The 20101-nt window shown below is 51.0% G+C and overlaps 1 protein-coding gene across 3 annotated transcripts in view; it reads left to right on the forward strand.

The window, feature by feature from the left end:
* Positions 1-19925, forward strand: part of RAB37 (RAB37, member RAS oncogene family) — a 58902-nt gene extending 38977 nt beyond the window's left edge. The window contains exons 1-9 of one of the 3 annotated variants that reach the window (XM_041727027.1): positions 12205-12524; positions 14793-14903; positions 15971-16012; positions 16480-16546; positions 16638-16690; positions 17263-17328; positions 17906-17962; positions 18039-18115; positions 18308-19925. In XM_041727027.1, the coding sequence (XP_041582961.1) occupies positions 12432-12524; positions 14793-14903; positions 15971-16012; positions 16480-16546; positions 16638-16690; positions 17263-17328; positions 17906-17962; positions 18039-18115; positions 18308-18413 (672 nt within the window). In that variant the 5' untranslated portion in view covers positions 12205-12431 and the 3' untranslated portion in view covers positions 18414-19925. Of the gene's footprint in view, positions 1-8829; positions 8941-12204; positions 12525-14792; positions 14904-15970; positions 16013-16479; positions 16547-16637; positions 16691-17262; positions 17329-17905; positions 17963-18038; positions 18116-18307 lie in introns of those variants that run through there. The other 2 variants (XM_041727028.1, XM_041727029.1) reach the window with 2 other exon arrangements.
* The last annotated feature ends 176 nt before the right edge of the window (positions 19926-20101 follow it).

Consider the following 20101-nt stretch of genomic DNA (forward strand, 5'->3'; position numbering starts at 1 on the left):
AGTTATATCACAGAGGTCCTGGAGAGCCGAGGCTGAGAGACAATGACAGAAACATGGAATTTCAGGTGTAGCTTTGGGAGCCAAGAACATCAGGAGTTCACCTGTTGGGGAACTTGGGCCAAAGCCCAGAAGCCAGAGGAGAGATTCTAGACCAGAAAGTGGAATGAAGAGGTAGACAGTATCAAATCCCAGATGGCAAAGAAAGGAGTCAAAGAGTAGGGGTATGTGAGTAGGGACCTACTGGTCCAATGGGCAAGAGGGGCCTCTGTCCTCAGAACATACTAGAAACTCTCGTTGCGGTGCCCCAGACCACCGAGTAAGAACCTGTGGCTATTGATACCAGCCTCCAGAAACTTTTCAGTTATATAAGGGGCTCCTTCCTAAAGAAAACTGCTCATTGCTCATAGCTATTACCCCCTCTCTCCCCACTCCCCACCTTATAATAACTACCTATGGAAGTAGGAAGAAGGTCAGTGCCAGCTTTGTCTGTCTTACTCCTTCTTTCTGACAACTTTGTGTCCATCCCCTACCTGCCCCATCAGGATCCCAGCAAGCGCCAAGGTGGAGCACAGAAACTAGGGAAAGATAGGACCCTTTCTCAGATTTTGCCCCTGGAGCCACTTTTGCTAAGTGTCACACACACTTAAGTGTCACATGCCATCTTGAGAAGCGAGTGAGTCCCAAGGAGGGGCATAAGCTCCTCACATTCTAATCAGAAATGAGTAGGTGTGTAGGAGGCTTATTTGCACACACACACAAAAACACAACAGTTGATAAGCCAAGTGTTTCCAGGATGTGGCCAAAGACGGCTTTCCACTTTACATATCTCCAGACCATAAAGTAAGATCAACAATTTGGGGTGAGGCCTCGGTCAGCCCTTGGTCCTCACTGCTCAATAAGCCTATCCTCTGTACTGTATAGTTAGGCTGAGAGACATCAGCCTTTTTTTTTTAATGGCATTTTTTTAATAATAAATTTATTTTTTTAAAGAATTTTAATTTATTTATGATAGTCACAGAGAGAGAGAGAGAGAGAGAGAGAGGCAGAGACACAGATAGAGGGAGGAGAAGCAGGCTCCATGCACTGGGAGCCCAACGTGGGATTCGATCCCGGGTCTCCAGGATCGCGCCCTGGGCCAAAGGCAGGCGCCAAACCGCTACGCCACCCAGGGATCCCAATAAATTTATTTTTTATTGGTGTTCAACTTGCCAACATACAGAATAACACCCAGTGCTCATCCCGTCAAGTGCCCCCCTCAGTGCCCGTCACCCATTCACCCACACCCCCCGCCCTCCTCCCCTTCTACCACCCCTAGTTCGTTTCCCAGAGTTAGGAGTCTTCATGTTCTGTCTCCCTTTCTGATATTTCCTACTCATTTCTTCTCCCTTCCCTTCATTCATTTGGGGAATATAAATAATAGTGAAAGGGAAGAGAAGAGAGACATCAGCCTTTGCAACAGGAACACTATTTGGCTTCCAGCGGAAATGACTGAGGAATTGAACAAGTTGGGACATCCCTGAAAAACGAAGGGACAAATGTTTTGAGTTGTGGGTAAACATTCCTTTCTTGGTCATATAGGGTAAAGAATTACCAGCGTCTGAGCTGCTCAAAGCCCTGCCTGTGGCCTGGCCCTCTGTTCCTGGGCCAGCTTACCCAAGTGTTAGGAGTTAGGCGGTCAGTTAGGTAGTGAGGGCCAGGGTCCCCAACAAGAAAATAGGGAGCCAGGATACCTAAGACAAGATCACACCAGCATCCTGTTTTACAGCTTAGACAGGACCACAACAGCATCCTGTTTAGCAGCCTCTACAGGAGTGACCTTTATAAAAAATTCTGAGGCAAAAAAAATTCACCATAAAATATGGGTCACTATCACAAGTTGAGGCAGTTTAGTCTCCAGATGTCAGCCCAAAAGACCATCAACACATGAACAATAACCCAATAGGTAGGCGGGTGCATGATCAGAGCCCTGATGGGCACACCTCAGTGGCCAATCCACAGGAGGCCCACACTCAGGATGCTCAAGATAGTTCCTCGAAAGTGCATATAAAAAAACCCTAGATTTGAACACCAAAACGGCAACCCTCTCGGGTCCCTTCCCTCTCTTGGGAGGGAGCCCAATGCAGGACTCGATCCCAAGACCCCAGGATCATGACCCGAGTTAAAGGCAGACACTCAACCACTGAGCCACCCAGGCGTCCCAAGGATTCCCTTTGAGTCAAGAACATAATTATCTGAGTGTCTCTGAATGGAGGTAAGGTTGCTCCTCTAAACAAGCACCTCTGGGGACTACAGGGAAGTCAGGCTGTTCTGGAGCTTTGCATCCTCAAAAACCTACTGGAGGCCCTAGTCCTGGCTTGGTCATTAACTCCTGCATAAGTCAGCTCCCTCCCTAGGCTCCCATGTCCCCATCTGTGGAAGAAAGGATTGGGCGGCTCTTCTGAGGTTCCCCTCCCCTAAAACACCTGTGGATGTGTGTGTACGTGCACACACACACGCACAAGCATGAATATGAGTGCTTGTGGATGTGTGTGCATGCGTGGATGAACACGTGTGTGGTGTTTTCTTGTTTGTGCATAAGCATGTGTGGGAGCTGTGTACACATATGTACATTGCATGGCTAGCACTATGTGTCCTCACATGTATGTTGTGTGTGTACACATGCTACGTGTGCCGTGGCAATTTGTGTGCACACATGTAGCGTATGTGCACGTATATTACATGTGTGTGTCGATGCATCGATTGGGTCTGGCTTGTAAAGAACTACCATCCTGTCTCCTGCTTGAGAGGCTGAGACAGAAGCCAGCTGTCCTCTGGTCCTGTTCAGTGCTCACAATGAAGATTGAACCTGATAGCCAAGAGTTAGTAAGACAGCACATCCTTGAGCTGGCTGGCAGCAGAGTATCTACTCCACGGCTATTTCTAAAACAGGCTCCTCCAAAACGCAAGAATGTATTATCATAACCTGGAAGTCGATTTAACAAAGCAAGTCACTGATAACACTAACCTTAACATTTTCCAGATCTAATGCCGTTTTTCTGCAGTCTATGGAACGGGAAACTGAGTCTCAACCAAGTTCTTAAATCCAGGCACTCAGGCGGAGGCAAAGCTTATTTTTTAGAAAAACGAAGGTCTCCAAAGAGTGGGTTAACCCTCCGGAAAGATGAGGTGAAAGAGCTCTGCAATTTTCAGGCCAGAGTGTGGGCTGCTTTGCCATTGCCCCTCAGAAATCTAAGGTAACACTCACTGAAATCCGCAAAGTGAAACTGCTGCCATTCAGGCTCCCTCTGCCCAGAGAACCTGACTTTTTTTTAAGCACTGTTTAGTGGGCCATCTTTATTTGGAAGAAGTAAAATCAAGCATTTGTTCAGCAACAGTTAGGCTAGATTCTGTGCATACCTCTTTGCTTTTACCTGAGTCACCCAGCACAGGGTGCCTCCCTAACACATACACAGACATACTTCTGTGCGTCCAATTACAAAGGAATGTGTGTTCATAACAGAAAGAGAATGGAACATAAATAAACATAAAGAATGCATTTTAAATCACTCTTGATCCCCCGCCCCATGCAGAGACAACTGTTCTTTGATATATGAAGCTGTCTCCAAAACCAATGTTTTGTTCTTTTCTGTAGAAAAGCACTTTATTTCAGGTTAAGTAAAGGATCAACTCAAGTATGAATTTACTTCATCAACCAGTTTATTACACTTATTTTTAATACAGAAAAGTACAAAAAGAAAGCCTGGCCGATGACGTCCACTCTGCAATACTTCCAGTTAACACTTTTTTAAAAAAGTAATGCAAGCGGGGGGGGGGGGGGACTAAAAAAAAAAAAGTAATGCAAGCAATGTTTTTATAAAGAAGGAGAGCAGGAGGAGAAGGAGGAGGAGGAAGAAGAGAAGGAAGGAAGGATAAAAAGAGATAAAGAGAAAAGTAAAAGTCTTCTCTTCATTCCCGAACCCCAAAGGTAGCCACAGTCAGCCTCTGCTGCCTCTCTAAAAAAAAAAAAAGAAAGAAAGAAAAAAAAAGTATATGCATCATCAGCATATACACCCAAGTGAAGTCAACATAATTCAGCACACAAACGTACCTCTCTGCCCCTTCTTTTACTCCATAATATCATTTTTCCCAAACAGCACATAGAGATCTGTCTCATTCTTTAAAAAAAAAAAAAGAAATTTATCTCTACACTCAATGTGGGGCTTGAACTCACAACCCTGAGATCAAGAGTTGCATGCTCCACGGACTGAGCCAGCCAGGCAAGCCTACCTCATTCTTTTATGGGTTCCCATAGTATTGCATTGCATGGATATTCTACAGCTTATTTAAGCAGTCCCAATGGCTGAATTATTTGCTCTTATACATATGACCTTGAACATCCTTGTACACATATTTTGGTAAAATTTTGTAAGTAAAACCATAGAACTGCTGAGTCAGAGGAATTTGCATTTGTAACTTTGATAGATGCTGTCAATTGTTCTTCAAAATGCCCCCAAAGGATGCTCCCACCAATGGTGTATATGTGAGTGCCTGTTTCCCCAAATCTCAACCAATATTGACCATTATCATACTTTTATCAAAGTGTTATATGTAATATTGTATCAGACAAACAGAGCCAGTACAAAATATATTGAGAAAGATTTAGTTCAAGGAATTGCCTTACATGACTATGGGGGGCTGACAAATCTAAATTCTGTAGAACAGAGTGGCAGGCTGGAAATTCTCAGGCAGAAGTTGATGCTGCAATTTTGAACAGAATTTCTTCTTCCTCAGGTAAGCCTCAGTTTTGCTCTAAGGTCTTTCAATTAATTGGATGAGGCTCACAGAGATTTCTGAAGACTTACAAGTCAACTGATTGCAAATCTATTAATGATATCTGTAATATAAAATCTATGCATCCCCAAAAAAATAAAAATAAAATTTTTAAAACCTATGCATCCATATTATACCCTCACAGCAACATTATAGACTAATGTTTAATTAAGTAACTGGATGCTGGGCAGCCCCAGTGGTGCAGCAGTTTAGCACCGCCTGCAGCCCAGGGTGTGATCCTAGAGACCTGGGATCGAGTCCCACGTCAGGCTCCCTGTATGGAGCCTGTGTCTCTGCCTCTCTCTCTCTCTCTCATTCTCTCTGTCTCTCATAAATAAATAAAATCTTAAATAAAAATAAAAAATCCTTTTAAAAAAGTAACTGGATACTATCACCCGGCCAAGTTGACACACAGAACTAACCACATTTACACACTCACAAAATATACCTGTTCTTATTCTTTGTTCACTTTCCTATTGAGATTTTCTTTTGAGAGATCTTTATATTACTACATATACTAACCTTTTGTCTGTCTTGAAAATATTTCCTCTCTACCATTTCTCATTTGATTTCAGTATCTCCTGCCAACCAGAACATTTTTATTTCTGTGCATTCAGATCTATCCATCTTTTTCTTTATGGTATCTGAATTTCTGTCTTATTAAGAAGGTTGCTCAGGGCCACTTTAGGAGCCATGGTAATTACCCCATTCACCTAAGCTTTCTAAATGTTCCCCCTGAATCACAAAATCACAGTCACAAAGTAGGGTGCCGAGGCAATCTTAGCCCAGCTCCCATTGACAGGTGTTTGCTGAAGAACAATTTAATATCAGGCCCTGGCTTTTAGCAAGGACCAATAGAAAAGCCAGAGAATATAAAGAACTTATTAAACTCAACACCCAAAAACCAAATAATCCAGTTAGGAGACAGGCAGAAGACATTAATATACATTTTTTCCAAAGAAGACATCCAGGTGGCTGATACATGAAAACATGCTCAACATCACTCATTATCAGGGAAATACAAATCAAAAACTACAATGAAATACCACCGCACATCAATCAGAATAGCTAAAATTAACAACTCAGGAAACAACAGATGTTGGTGAGGATGTGGAGAAAGGGCAACCTTCTTACACTGTTGGTGGGAAGGCAAACCGGTGCAGCCACACTGGAGAACAGTATGGCGCTTCCTCAAAACAAACAGGGTTGTTGGAGGGAAGAGGGGTGGATAGATGGGGTAATTGGGTGATGGGCATCAAGAAGGACACTTGAAGGACGCTGGGTATTATAAGCAACTGATGAATCACTAAATTCTACCCCGGTAACTATGTTAACTAAATTGAAATTTAAAAAATAATTTAAAATGATTTTTAAAAAGACAAAACAAAAATACTTGTCTGAATGGTGGCAAAGTTGGCACAAAATTTCCTATTAGAACCATGATTAATTAACATTTTCACGAATGCTCCAGAGGAGGGAAGGTACAGTGGATAATCTGGATTTGAGGTTGACATTCAGCTTCTCCAAGCAGTGAAATTTGGAGCCAACCTGGAAAAACTTCAGGAAAATCCTGGCAGCTATTGCGGAGAGAATAACTCTATTGTATATCTAAGCTAATGGACTGAGGCAAGCTCATCCTTAACATTTGGGGGACTAGGGCTAGAATACAAATGGAGACCCATATACCATATGTCTCAATATTCTAATGTTCTAAATCAAGCTTTAAAAGCCTCAAATCGGGGTGCCTGAATGGCTCAGGCAGTTAAGTGTCTGCCTTCGGCTCAGGTCATGATCTCAGGGTCCTGGGATCAAGCCCCACACTGGGTTTTCTGCTCAGCAGAGAGTCTGCTTCTCCCTCTCCCTCTGTGTGCTTGCTTTCATTGTCTCTCTCTCATGCACAAGCTCTCTCTCTCTAGTAAAAAAACAAATCTTTTAAAAAAGAAAACTATCAAATCAAATGTGTCCTATCTTCCTACCTTGACAAATATATCTTCCTACCAACCAGGAAGACACATCTGAATATAGGGTTTTCAGAAGCTCTGCACCAAAACGTGGCAGCCACATCCTGCTCCTGCCCCCAGGCAGGATTCAGCAGGATCTGAAATGCTGAACTCTGTCATCCTGGACTGTGTCCCCACTAAACCAGAAAAGGTCCCAAGAAGATGGAACTGTTTTAATACAATGAAAGAAGAATGTGAATCCTTCACTCTGAAAAGGAAAAGAATAAAAGGGAAAAGAATGTCAATGTGTTATATCTTTTAGTGAATGAAGAAGGTGTACATGGAGACTCTGACCCTTCACCTCCTGGAATACTTTCTCTGGGAAGCCTGAGGAAGTTGGATTTGAGATGTAAATTATTAAAGCCACTGGCACACGACAAACAAATGGAGCCCTTTAACCCAGGAGGAAATAAAACCTGAATAAAATTTGGTTTGGGAAGTGGGAGTGGGGGGCCACAGTCAGGAGACATCCAAAGTCAACATCACAATCTCGTGTTTACCCTGCTGCCAATTCAATGCCACTGTCAGAGCCACCACTGGGGCCATGGGTCCAATCCCAAGAGACCCTATCAATCATTATGTTTTTATATTTTTGGTTTTTTACATCTTTATGGTTTTGCAAGTCCAGCTAAAGTTGGCACCTCTTGAGCCTTTCTAATGACCTTGAATGCTTGTCTTTGGAAAGTAGCTATTGTCTCTTTTGAAACTAAGGCATTTACAATTCATTTATTTATCCATCCACTCATTCATTCATTCATTCATTCATTGAGAGGCTGCTGAGTACCAGCCTCCAGGTGCTTATGATTTTCTTAGAAATATAGCACCTGACCTTCTAGGCTAACCCTCCCCACTACTTCGTCCAGGTACAGAAGTAACCATTCCCTTCTTTCCCAAGCTCTGCTTATTGAAATGTTATCCCCTCCAATGCTCCAGGACCAAGTGCAAACGCTTCCCAAGGCAAATATCCAGACATTTTTATTGTTTTTATTCTATAGACAATGATTTTTTTAGACTTTCCTATAAGGGAGACCCATTGTGTTATTCTCCCTAGAAGCTGGTGCCAAAGGGAATTAAAAGTGCAGGGAATTTATTAAGGGAAATATCCATGAAAAAAGTAGTGTAGGGACACCTGGGTGGCTCAGTCAGTTAGGCATCTGCCTTCGGCTCAGGTCATGATCCCAGGGTCCTAGGATAAAGCTTGGCATTGGGCTCCCTGCTCAGCAGGAGCCTGCTTCTCCCTCTCCTCCCCATTCGTGCTCTCTATTGCTATCTCTGTCTCTCTTTCTCTCTCTCAAATAAATAAATAAAATATTAAAAAAGAAAAAAAAATCAAGTAGAAGTGGGGAGAGTCAGGGAAAGCCCACAGACCATGATGCAGGTCTGTCCCCAAGTGAAGGAGACAGCTGTACAATCTCTGGAAGGATCTGTAAAATTATGAGGGAGTCCTTGAGCCTGAAACAGGCCTTCCTCAGTGTCCCTGCCACACTCTGCCTTTGGCTGGAAACTGCCCATGAGAAGGATGGCCTGAGTGCAAACATACCTATTGGAGGACTCAGAGCACACAGAGGGGCCTCAGTCAGTTATGACCCTGTGATTGGAAGTCTAAGAGGCAAGTTCTCATGGTCACCTCAGATGTCCATTAACATGGGGTGAAACGGATGCCTGGGTGGCTCAGTGGTTTAGCGTCTGCCTTCAGCTTGGGTCGTGATTCCAGGATCCAGGGATCAAGTCCCACATCAGGCCCCTGCAGGGAACCTGCATCTCCCTCTGCTTGTGTCTCTGCCTCTCTGTGTGTCTCTTGTGAATTAATAAATAAAATCTTAAAAACAAAACAAAAAACATAAGGCAAAACAAGGTACCTTCTATGCTTTCATGCCTCTTTTGTGAGTTTAGTGTGCACGCATGTGTGCACTTCTGTGTGTGTGCACACGTGTGTGTTTAGAAGGAGCCCACTCCCACAGCCACAACCACATCTTAGAAGCCCAGTTCAAACCACAGACCCTTTCTTGCTCCATTGCAGACCATCCTGGTGGGTGACAGTGGCGTAGGGAAGACATCTCTGCTGGTTCAGTTCGACCAGGGCAAGTTCATCCCAGGCTCCTTCTCGGCCACCGTGGGCATTGGATTCACAGTAAGTACCTCCAGATTCTGGAGCCCTGGTGTGTCTCTGTCAGGGTCCCAGCAGGAAACAGGTGAAACAGGTGGATGTCCACACTGGATCATTCAAGAAAGTTTAATAAGAAGACTACTTACCAAGGTGGAGGCAGGGTGTTAGAGAACCAGGGGATATGAGGCAGTGCCCATGCATAGCACAGACCCTCCATTCCAGCCTTAGCCCTAAAAAAAAAAATTAAAAAAAAATAAATGAGAGGAAGGAACCACTGCCAGAGCCCAGGGACAAAAGGCTGCATGGGGAGGGCTGGCTGGCAGAGGCTGTGACCCTCAGAGGAGAAACACAACAACTCATAGTAATCCTCCTGGGAGCTAGCTGACCCAGCAAGTCAGCTCCCTCCTTCCTTACTCTCCTCCTGCTCCCATATCTCCTCCCAGGACTCCCCATTGGCTGAACACAACTGAAACTAGAAAGAATATTTTGATACGTATTGCTCAGGTCCACCTTCCAAGGCAAGAAGAATGTGGAAAGGCAAAATAATAGCTTGAAATGCTAAGCACAGTTCAAATTTAACACCGTTGTGTGGTTCCGAGGGAGCTGCAGGTCAAGGGTTAAAGCACTCTGGATCTCCTCAGAGCACAAGGTCTGTGGGACCAGACCCAGGGCTGGGACGCAGCAGCACCATACTGGTGGGAAGAGACAGGGGAACCCCAGAAACTGGGCTTGCCTGTTGGGTCACAGGAAGGAAGGCAATGGCTCGTGATGGACAGAGATTCAGATAAAGCAGAAATGAAAGCGTGTATCCCAGGGCCTAGAATCCAAGCTGAGACACTGGTGCCCAGGGTTCTCCCATGAGGGGCCAACAGAATGCTGGGAAAGGCAGGACTGAGTCCCAGGAGAGCACAGCTGCCCAGACAATTCCTGAGGCCTTGAACGAGGCTGCCATGCCAGGCATCCCCCACCATGAGCCCATACCCAGTCTGCCCCTCAGCATATGAGGTCATAGGGGGCCCTTACAGCTACCAGCCTTCTCCCTCCAGCCATTCCATGCCCATCCTTCCACCAGTCAAACTCAGAGGGAAGACAGTGGGGTGGATGTGAGTGGGAAAGCTCTGATTCATACTCCCCAGATGCATAGGGGTGGGACCTCCAAATTTTGCCACTAGCCCGGTAAGAAAAGTGAGGCATCTTGCCTCTAAGAAGGAAGAAAGGGATCCCTGGGTGGCGCAGCGGTTTGGTGCCTGCCTTTGGCCCAGGGCGCGATCCTGGAGACCCGGGATCGAATCCCACGTCGGGCTCCCAGTGCATGGAGCCTGCTTCTCCCTCTGCCTGTGTCTCTGCTTGTCTCTCTCTCTCTCTCTCTCTCTCTCTGTGTGTGTGTGTGTGTGTGTGTGTGTGTGTGACTATCATAAATAAATTTTAAAAAAAAAGAAAAGAAAAAAAATAAGAAGGAAGAAAGTTATGTAGTCAAACTGAGAGCCTGAAGCAGGCTGACACAGGACAGGCCTGGTTCTCCCAAACCTACCACAGGACAAAGGAGGGTCTTGATTGAGCCGACAACACAAACTCCAGCTGAAAGTTAGAAGCCCACACTTCCCTCTGCAGGCTCTAGGAGGGGCTCCTTCCTTGCCTCTCCCAGCTTTTGGTGGCTCCCAGTAATCCTTGGTTTGTTGATGCACCACCCCAATCTCTGACTCTGTCTTCACAGGGCCATCTTCTCCCTGTGTGTCTGCTCCTCCTCCTCTGAGGACACCAGTCATATTGGATTAAGGGCTTACCCTACTCTTGTATGACTTCACCTTAACTAGTCCCATGAGCAACGCCACTTCCAAATAAAGTCACATTCTGAGGAACTAGGAGCTAGGATTTCAACAGATGTTTTGAGGGACATAATGTAACCCATAACAGTGTGCTTTGCAGTGGAAAGGGGTCAAGGGCCATGTCACCTCCTCTCTCTCATTGCTCCTCAGCCTCTCGTTCTAAAAACTGTTGCCCCTGTAGGGTTCCAATGTAAGCACTCAGGAGCTCAGTGCCTGGGACACTGAATGGGCTGGGGCATTATTTGCAGCAAGAGACCCTGGCCTCTAAATAGCAGGCAACAGTGCACATCTGCAGAGTACTGTACAGCTTCTCCGCTCCCATAGATGGCTCTCTGAGGCCCACCCTACGTACAGACAAGGCTACGGCAGGCCCAGTGCCAGAAAATAGCTCCAGCTGATGCCAAAATCACAGGGCTAGAGGCAGGTGTACACACAGTCCCCAACAGGCCTATACCTCCTATAAGCCACACCTGTCCCTTGCCCGTTACCCCCCAACACCTAAGTAAAGAGGTGCAGATGCCCCTCTTGGCCTACATGCCCTTTATCCATTCCTTTGTGATGCCACTGTCTGCTGTGTGTGCTTGTATAGAATGCTGGGACAGGCAGTAAGTGAATGGTTGGCCCTCGCAACAGAGCCCCTGAAGCCTAATAGGGACAACCCAGGACACACGCCCACTCTGTCACCTGGGATGTCACCTGGGATGTCCTGGAGAGTCTGCTCAAAATGATGCGCCACTTCATGAATTCATTTAATAGCAAACATTTAAGGCCTGCTCAGTGCCAGGAGCCCAGGGCCACGTGTGAATAGGGTCAGCCTTGCCTTCAGGAGCGCCTAGATTGGGGAGTGGGGAGCTGGGGGGACAAGGCTTTCCCAGGATGGGTCATTCTGGGCGCGGCCCAACAGGTCGGGGAGAAATGAGAGCTGATCTCCACTAGAAAGGGTCAAAGTCCTAGCACCCGCCAGGGGCCGTGAAAACCCGCAGTGTCTATGGATGAGGCGAATTCCGGTGGGTAAATAAAATGATATTCAGATGAGGTCGTGCTGGGGTGATTAGCATAAGCAAAAGTGCCTGAGCGCCTTCCTCACGCTGCAAACCTGGTCTCAAAAACAGCGCTGGGGGATCCCTGGGTGGCGCAGCGGTTTGGCGCCTGCCTTTGGCCCAGGGCGCGATCCTGGAGACCCAGGATCGAATCCCACGTCGGGCTCCCTGCATGGAGCCTGCTTCTCCCTGTGTCTCTGCCTCTCTCTCTCTCTCTCTCTCTCTGTGTGACTATCATAAATAAATAAAAATTAAAAAAAAAAAAACAGCGCCGGACTGCCCAGGGGCGTCCCCAGCCCACAGCCACGCGTGGGGGGGAGGCGGGGACACCTGTCGGGCGCCGCGGACCGGGGCTGGGGCGCCGCCTGCGGACCGCGCTGCGCAGCGGCAGCCTGAACCCGGCGCCCGACCGCATTTCCAGGACCTGCTCCTCCGGGGGACCCAGCCCGGGTCTCTGCAGCTGCGCGCGCCCCCGCGAGGCAGCCTGTCCCGGCAGGTGCCGTCGGGGCGGCGGGACGGAGGGAGGAGCCTGTCGGGGTCCGGGCCGGGGCAGTGGAGGGTGGGAGGATTGGGTGGAGCCTAGAGCGGGGCGGTCCCTGCGCTGTCCCTCGCCCGCCACCAGCCCTAGTTCACCTCTGGTCCAGGGGACATGACGGGCATGTCTGGCGCCGCTGCCACCCGGGATGGAGAGGCCCCCGAGCACTCCCCGCCCTGCAGTCCGAGCTACGATGTCACGGGCAAGGTGGGTGGGCACTCCCCAGCCGGCTCTGAGGGCCTCCCCTCCGCGCACCCTTTGCCCCGAGACCCCGTCCGGAGCCCCTTTCTGGCTGCGTCTGCAAGGAGCCGGGGCTCCCAGAGCAGGGAGGAAGGGTGGAGACTGCGCCTGGCTCCATGCCCACGTCCGAGAGCTGGGCTGGCTCAGCAAGGGTGGGGAGAGGAAGGTCGGAAGGACGAGTGACTCCCCACACGGCGGACCCCAACCCACCCTGCTGCTACGATCTCCCGGGAAGCCCGCGTTTCTCCATGTGGGTTGAGCATCCAACCCCATTGGGCACAGGCACCTCCAAAAGCTAGGCTGTAAGGACACCCGGCGACCTCCTCTCCTTAAGGAGAGGACACCCCCTGGCGGCAGCGCAGTTGCGGGGCTCATGCCCCCCGCCCTAAGTTCTCGGTGGGGCCTGGAGCTCTGTAGGTCCGCAGCTGCCCCCAAGCCCTACCCCCTCTCCTTTCCGCCCTCGCAGCCATCGCCTCCCACCTTCTTCCAGGAGGATGTTGCTAACCAAAGTGCAGGCCCACCTGAGAATTTTTTGAACCTAAAATTCTTGTGACTTAGTCACAAGTCCCCCGTGGGTGAGCTTAAGTCAGTTCTCTGGGGCCCATTTCCTCTGCAGGGCCGCCCTGTACAGAAGCAGGTGAGGGAAAGTGATGGACGCTGGTCTGTCTGCCCCCCCTCTGGGCCCACGGAGGAGGCTGGGACCAGGAACTCTGAAAGAGGCCTTGAGGGAGCTTCCACTCTTCCTCTGTAACGCTGGGGATGAGTGAGGGGCTGCCCTGTCTTGTGCTGCGTCGCCTTGGAGGACCTGCCTCTTCCTGTGCCTTGGTGTCCTCCCCCACCCCCACCCCAGGTTCACTCTCACTAGGATCTGGGGCCTCCACCCTCATTGTTTCAGGGGAAGCTACTCTGCAAGTCACCCACCCAGAGCCGTTGAGATAGGCGTCCTGTGTGGGCTGGTGGCAGGAAATGGGCCCCTATGCTTTCAGGGGAGGGGGAGCTGCTAAGGGCCAGCCCCCAGGCTGGTGGAGACCGCCTGACCTCCTGGCCTGACAAGCCAGCTGGGCTGTTTGCCTAGGAGGTGGCAAGGCTGGGCGGGTGTTTGTGTTTGGTGGAATTGCCTGGCTGGATGGGTGGTGAGCATCTTGTTCCAGGCAGCTGTGATCTGTAAAGTATGCAGGAGCTCACCCTCCCTCCCCCCCTTCCCCGCCTTCTCTCCCCTCTTCCCCTCCAGGGCTAGGACCCAGGAGCCAGGGAGCAGTGCTGGCTCCAGAGGGCTCCCCAGCCTCCAGCCCTCCATCTCCCCTGGGTCAAGCAGCATCTGTGGAGGGGGGCCCCTGGCTTAGCTGCAGGAGACTGACTCCAGGCCAGTCTGGGAAGAGCCTGGCAAGAGCTCCTTGGGCCAGATTCCTCTACAGTGGCCCAAGGATGCTAATTTGCAGCCATCCATCCCACTTGGGAGTTTTCTACAGAAGGAACATCAGACTTGTGGTCTCCTAATTTCAGTATAAATTTCAACCCTCCCTAGTTCATTCAACCCTTTTTTTAAAAATGCTATTTATTTATTCATGAGAGACACAGTGAGAGAGGCAGAGACATAGGCAGAGGGAGAAGCAGGCTCCCCGTGGGGAGCCTGATGTGGGACTTGATCCCAGGACCCCAGATCATGACCTGAGCTGAAAGCAGATACTCAACCACTGAGCCACCCAGGTGCCCCTCATGCAACCCTTTTATAAACATAAAATGTCATTAGAAACTTCCAGATAAATGTTGTGACCAATAAAAGAATGGAAAACAAGAGCAGAGGTAATTTTAGAATATGCCTTTGCACACAACAGTGCCCGCCCCTATCAGATCCTGTAGCCTCCCTTGGGTGGTGATCCCTGTCCATGGTATTAACACTTCCCTTCTGGAAGGGGTGGTTCTTTGAGGCCACTGAGTCCATTTGCTGACCCGTGAGTGCTGAGGTCTGAACACAGGCTTCCAGGATATTGGGTGAGGACAGAAGAGTCAGAGGGAGGGCCAGAGGGAGGGCCTGAGAAATAAGCTGAGCCATGGAGTGGAGAGGAGAGGCAGGTGAAGGGAACGGTGAACTTTCCAGAAGCAGGTAGCCCTCGGTACTGACAGCATCCTTCCCTGGCCCTCTGCTCCTCTGCCCCTCTTTTCAGGGTCTCTCTCCCTGGAAACCCAGAAATTTGCCCCAACTCCCCATTAACTGCCTCTGCCCCCATCTCCTAGGTGATGCTTCTGGGAGACTCAGGTGTTGGCAAAACCTGTTTCCTGATCCAATTCAAAGATGGGGCCTTCCTGTCCGGAAACTTCATAGCCACCGTCGGCATAGACTTCAGGGTGAGGTGGCCGCAGGCTCCTGCTCCCAGCTGCAAGCCAGGGGGCCAGAGCTTGGGCACAGTGTGTACTGTCCTCTCCTTGCCCGCCCTGGCTCCTCAGAGTTGCTGTGGCTCACTGCCCAGAGGGCATCAGGGGTGCTCCCCTTGGGACCACAGAGGTGGCCAGGTTCAAGGAGTCTGGGCATGGTGGGGGGCTCTCTGCCCACCTACAAGATGAGCAATGAGACATTGAGTCTTAAAAGTCTGCCCCACAGCAGGGCAGACACATCCCACGGTGTGAGCTGAGTTTCCTGGCCTAGGGCACCCTTGCTCTTTGCCCTCTGAGCTGGACCCGTTTGGCAAGGCCTCAGAGGCCCGCAGGTCTTTCTGGAGTTCCTGGAAGCACAGCACTGCGCTAGGTTGAAGAGCCAGGTTCACCAGGCTCCCTGTCATCTTGAGGAACCCATCTTTACCAATCTGCGTCAGGGATGTAGCACTCTGCCACTCTCTACCCAACAGGTCCAGGAGAATAAGGTCTCACCCAGGTGGGGGGGTGGGGGGACAGAGGCTATGCAGAGGCTGGGTGCCTCTCTCCCAACAGGAAGGGAACTGAAGCTTCACTTAGGAGAACTAGTGAGCATCCAGAGGAAAGACCACCCTGCAGATCCAGCCTCTGCCCGTGCCCAGGATGCTGGGGGGCATCTTACCTCTAAGGGCTGGGTTCTGCAGGGTGGGGCTGAGCTCCAGGGAAGATGGATGGAAGTGGGGAAACAGGCAAGGGGCCCCCAGGAACCAGCCCTGTGCTGAGGTCTGGGGAGAGCCAGGTGGGTTCTCAGGCTCCTCTGGCCCCAGCATGTTGTAAGAAAAGCACAGAAGTCCCTCTAAGAACTCTGCAATCAGGGGTCTCTGGAGACAGGGTCCTGCTGCCCTGAAGGGGTGATCCGGCTGGAGATGTCTCTGGGGCTCATTGCACCCCCTTTAACCCAGGGCAGCCACCAGGACAGAATGTCTGCTTCTCGGTAGGATGTCAAGAATCCAAGCCTCCCCTGCCTTCCAAATCCTCCCTCCCTCCTCCCTTGTCTCTTTCAGAACAAGGTGGTGACCGTGGATGGTGTGAGGGTGAAGCTGCAGGTGAGACCAGAACCACAGGGGAGGGGGGGGAAGATGGAGGTGGCTGCCCTTGTTCTGCACCCAAACCGCAGGAGGCCTGCAGCCCTGCCCTCAGCCTGGGGCAATTTCCTGTGGGGCCCAGAGGAAATGGCTTTTGAAGTCTGTAGAAAAAGCAATTCCCCAGCCACCCTCTCTTCTAGCAAAGGCAGCTCAACGGCCTTCAGACAAGCTTAGGCTTGCTCCAGCTCCTCTGCAGTTTCCCAGGCCTCATCTGCTCTGGGAGACCGGATGCCCCCAAACCGGGCTAGGGAGGACACTGCAGCCTGGATGAGCTGGTGAACTCAAGAGCACCACTGTCTAGGACATCAGATGTTCAGAAGCCCCTGGGTACCTTCCCACACATCTCTCCTATTCCAACGTGGGTTCCCTCCGCCCAGTATGGCTCGGGCCCACAGCCTCCTTCTGACCATCTGTCTGTCCCTTCTCAGATCTGGGATACAGCCGGGCAGGAGCGATTCCGCAGTGTCACACATGCTTATTACCGAGATGCCCAGGGTAAGTCCCCCCGCCCCCAGCTCACCTGTGATACCCACCCTTCCCAGCCCCAGCTCCATGTTCCCTGTGTGATCTCTCTCTCTCCCTACAGCCTTGCTCCTGCTCTATGACATCACCAACAAGTCTTCCTTCGACAACATCCGGGTAGGTCCCCTTCACATGCCACCCAGAAGCAGCCAAGGCGGGGCCTCCGCAGGCTAGGACTGCTTCCTGCTTTGTGGGAGGGGGTGGAGCGTGGACCTCTGCCGCCTATTTGAAAACACCTGAGCTATGACTCAGATGTAATAAGCTGTTGCTGGGCATTCGGTCGGCACGTGGACATGAAGGCCAGGCAGGCTGCTGGGCGCCTGTGCCACCTGCTTAGCCCTGTGATCCCTGAGTGCAATTCGTGACAATTACCCACCCACAGAGGCCAAGGGGAGAACCCAAGCAGGGGAGTCTAGCCATACATCCCGCCCCAGGTGGCAAAGAAAGTGATTCTAGCAGACAGTGAACCTTTCTGTTCTTGCCATCTCCATCTTCCAGAGAATGAGGAGTTACAGTGCTTGGGGTTTGGTAAGGAAGACTGATCAAGACCCGATAGGCAGATAAAAGAATGCAGGGGTACAGGCAGTAGCCCAGGAAAACCAGACAGGGCAAAAGAAGGACAAGCGAGAAGGAGGGAGGGTAGGGCTGGTTCTCAGGTGCCACCTGGCTCGGCTCACCCTCTCCCACAGGCCTGGCTCACTGAGATTCATGAGTACGCCCAGAGGGATGTAGTGATCATGCTGCTCGGCAACAAGGTGAGTGAGCCCATCCCTGCGCCTCCTCTCTCACTAGCTCTAAGCAAGCCCCCACAGCTGCCCCAGAGGGTTAGCTGCATGTCCTTCCAGCAAAGGATTCTTTCCAGACTCCAGTTCAAGGGTCAGGCCTATTTGGCTGCTTCGACCCATCTCATCTGCCCTCTTAAAGTTTTGGAAAAGGCTCCCTCCAGGGAGAGCCCAGGCTGCCATCTGGGAGATCCAGGGATGCCCAGCTGCACAGCCCCCATCAGATCATAGTAAGTAGGGTCACAAAGGAGGAGCTAAAACTAGCAAGGGTTAGTCCCAGCTCCTGTCACCTCTCTGAGGCTGGTCACCACGTTTCCCATCTCCCCAAGTGGCAGTGAGATCCCCTCTGGCTGTGGGTTTGGGGAAATCAGCCAGAACAAGGCACAAACCAGGCTCCAAGCCAATGATACCACCCCCAGTCCCACAGGCCACCAGCAGAGGGCAGGCAGGGGCTGCTCTTGAGGCCAGATTGGGGCGCCCGCCCAGGCAGGAGAGGGACCAGCTGGGGTGGAGGTCTCCTTCCCCAGAGTGACCCACCTGGGCTTGACAGGCGGACGTGAGCAATGAAAGGGTGATCCGTTCCGAGGATGGAGAGACACTAGCCAGGGTAAGTGACGGCCCCCGAGCAGGACGAGGGGTGGGGACAGCCAGAGGCTGGCCCTGAGGACATTGTCTCCTGGCAGGAGTACGGCGTTCCCTTCATGGAGACCAGCGCCAAGACGGGCATGAATGTGGAGTTAGCCTTTCTGGCCATTGCCAAGTAAGAGCTGAGCAAGGAAGGGAACCGTGCAGGGCAGGGTGGCACCATCTGGGAATCCAGTACGGCCTGGCCCCTAGCCCAGCCCCTGCCCCAATGCATGGTGCATTCTAGGTCCAGTAGCCCCAGGCTGTGGGAGTGGGCAGGGGGTGGTTCCTCACTCCTTGCCCAGCCCACTGCTTCTTCCTCTTCAAGGGAGCTGAAGTACAGAGCCTTGTGGCACCCTGATGGGCCCCGCTTCCAGATCCGGGACTTTGTGGAATCCCAGAAGAAACAGCCCAGCTGCTGCTCCTTCTCATGAATCCCTAGGGGCTGAAAGGATGCTCCAGAGGCCCCCACGGATGCACCCTCCTCCTCCAGATCTGGTGTATTTTGAAGCAGCTGGGAGTTGGGGGATCCAGGGCACAGCCCCTTCCCAAGAGGGAGCTGTATTCCCACTCTTACCCTACTTCCTGTAGCTTCCCTGTATCCTGGGGGAGGGTAAAGTATTTATTTCATTTTAATGATACATAATGTAATGCAAAAAGGGAAGACTGGGACCTGGTGGCCCTTTTGCCTTTGGCACTAGGACTTGGGGGCCGAGGCTCCCTCCTAGCCATGACAAGGGTGGCATTCTCCAGCTCAGCGCCAGAGGGCAGTGATGCACTTCTACAGCGGGAGGGCAGGAAGTGACCCCATGCCACCCTCACCTCAGCTGGACAGGAGAGGCAGACTCCAGCTTTATTTCCTCCTGCACCCAGGGAAGTCTTCCCCGGTAAGATGGGCCCTTGTGCTGGGAGCCAGACCAACGCCCAGGGAAGATAAGCGATGTGGAGATTGGACAGTGACCCGGCTCTGGGTAGAGGAGAGAGGAGTAGCACCGGCTAGGTCTATCGGTTTGGCTGCCTCTAGCCTGGCTAGCCCCACTCTGGAAGGTGTACCCACAAACTGAAAGCATTTGGTTCCTGTTCTTTGGACCTCAGGTCCCAGGGGAACCCCCCCAGGGAACCCCCCCATACCCCTCCCCCAATCCCTAGTCTTCTCTACCTTTTGGCTTGTGCCCCTGGGCACCTAAGGTCACAGCTAGGGAAAGATTTTTTTCTTCTGCCCCAACACTTTGGCAGATATGCAGCCCCACAGGCTACTTCAAATAGCTGTAGTGCTTCTACTGAGTTAAGAATCAGATAAGGAGAAACCCCTGACTCCTGGAACAGGTGGGAGGCGGAACCCAGCAAACCTCATCCCGCACATACCCCCCCCCCAAACCCAAGTGCTGCCTACTTCCCGACCACTCCTGCCGTTTCCCTTGGACAGACGTGGAGACCAAAACTGCTTTATGTCCCCTCCCACTGAGCCAGGTTAGGGAGCGAGAGGTCACCCATTTCTGGATAAACCAATACACCGTGTCCAAAACAAGGTCATGTAGGTAAGACCAGGTGAAGAGAGAGACACCGAGAAGTTTCTGTGGGGCCAAGGTCACCTGTCTCACAGAACCCTGACCTCGGCGAATGAAGGTGAACAGGAGACATGTGGGTCATGACCTGAAGGAGAGAAAGAAGTGCACACTGCACATTTCTAAGGCCACTGCGTATGCTTTCAAGGCAGAAATCTTGCCCTCTGAGCAGAGTCAGCAGCTCCAACTTGAGCCTGATAAGGAAGCTCTCAGAGGGTTCTCCCAGGAGGAGCAGGGAGGAGCCTGACCTTGCTGGGCTCTTTTGGGGCCCAAGGCAAGTCGCAGGCAATCCAATCACGTGGGCAGCTCTGGGCCTCTAGCCCGTGGTGTTTTCAGAATTAAATTGCGGAATTTGCAAAGTAAATTGCGGAATATGGAAAGTAAAATCGACTGCTTCTCTGAGGTGCGCCCGCCCGCCTGGAGAGGGGACAGGGGAGACCACGTTGAAAGGATTGTTATTGCATGTTGGGAGAACCATCAATGACTGCCCAAATCATTGATCTTTATCTTTCAATGCCCCCAACTGCTCCCCAACTTCTGGTGACCAGCCTTTCTCA

The sequence above is a fragment of the Vulpes lagopus genome, chromosome 12 (genome assembly GCF_018345385.1).
Source record: "Vulpes lagopus strain Blue_001 chromosome 12, ASM1834538v1, whole genome shotgun sequence".
Lineage (NCBI taxonomy): Eukaryota > Metazoa > Chordata > Mammalia > Carnivora > Canidae > Vulpes > Vulpes lagopus.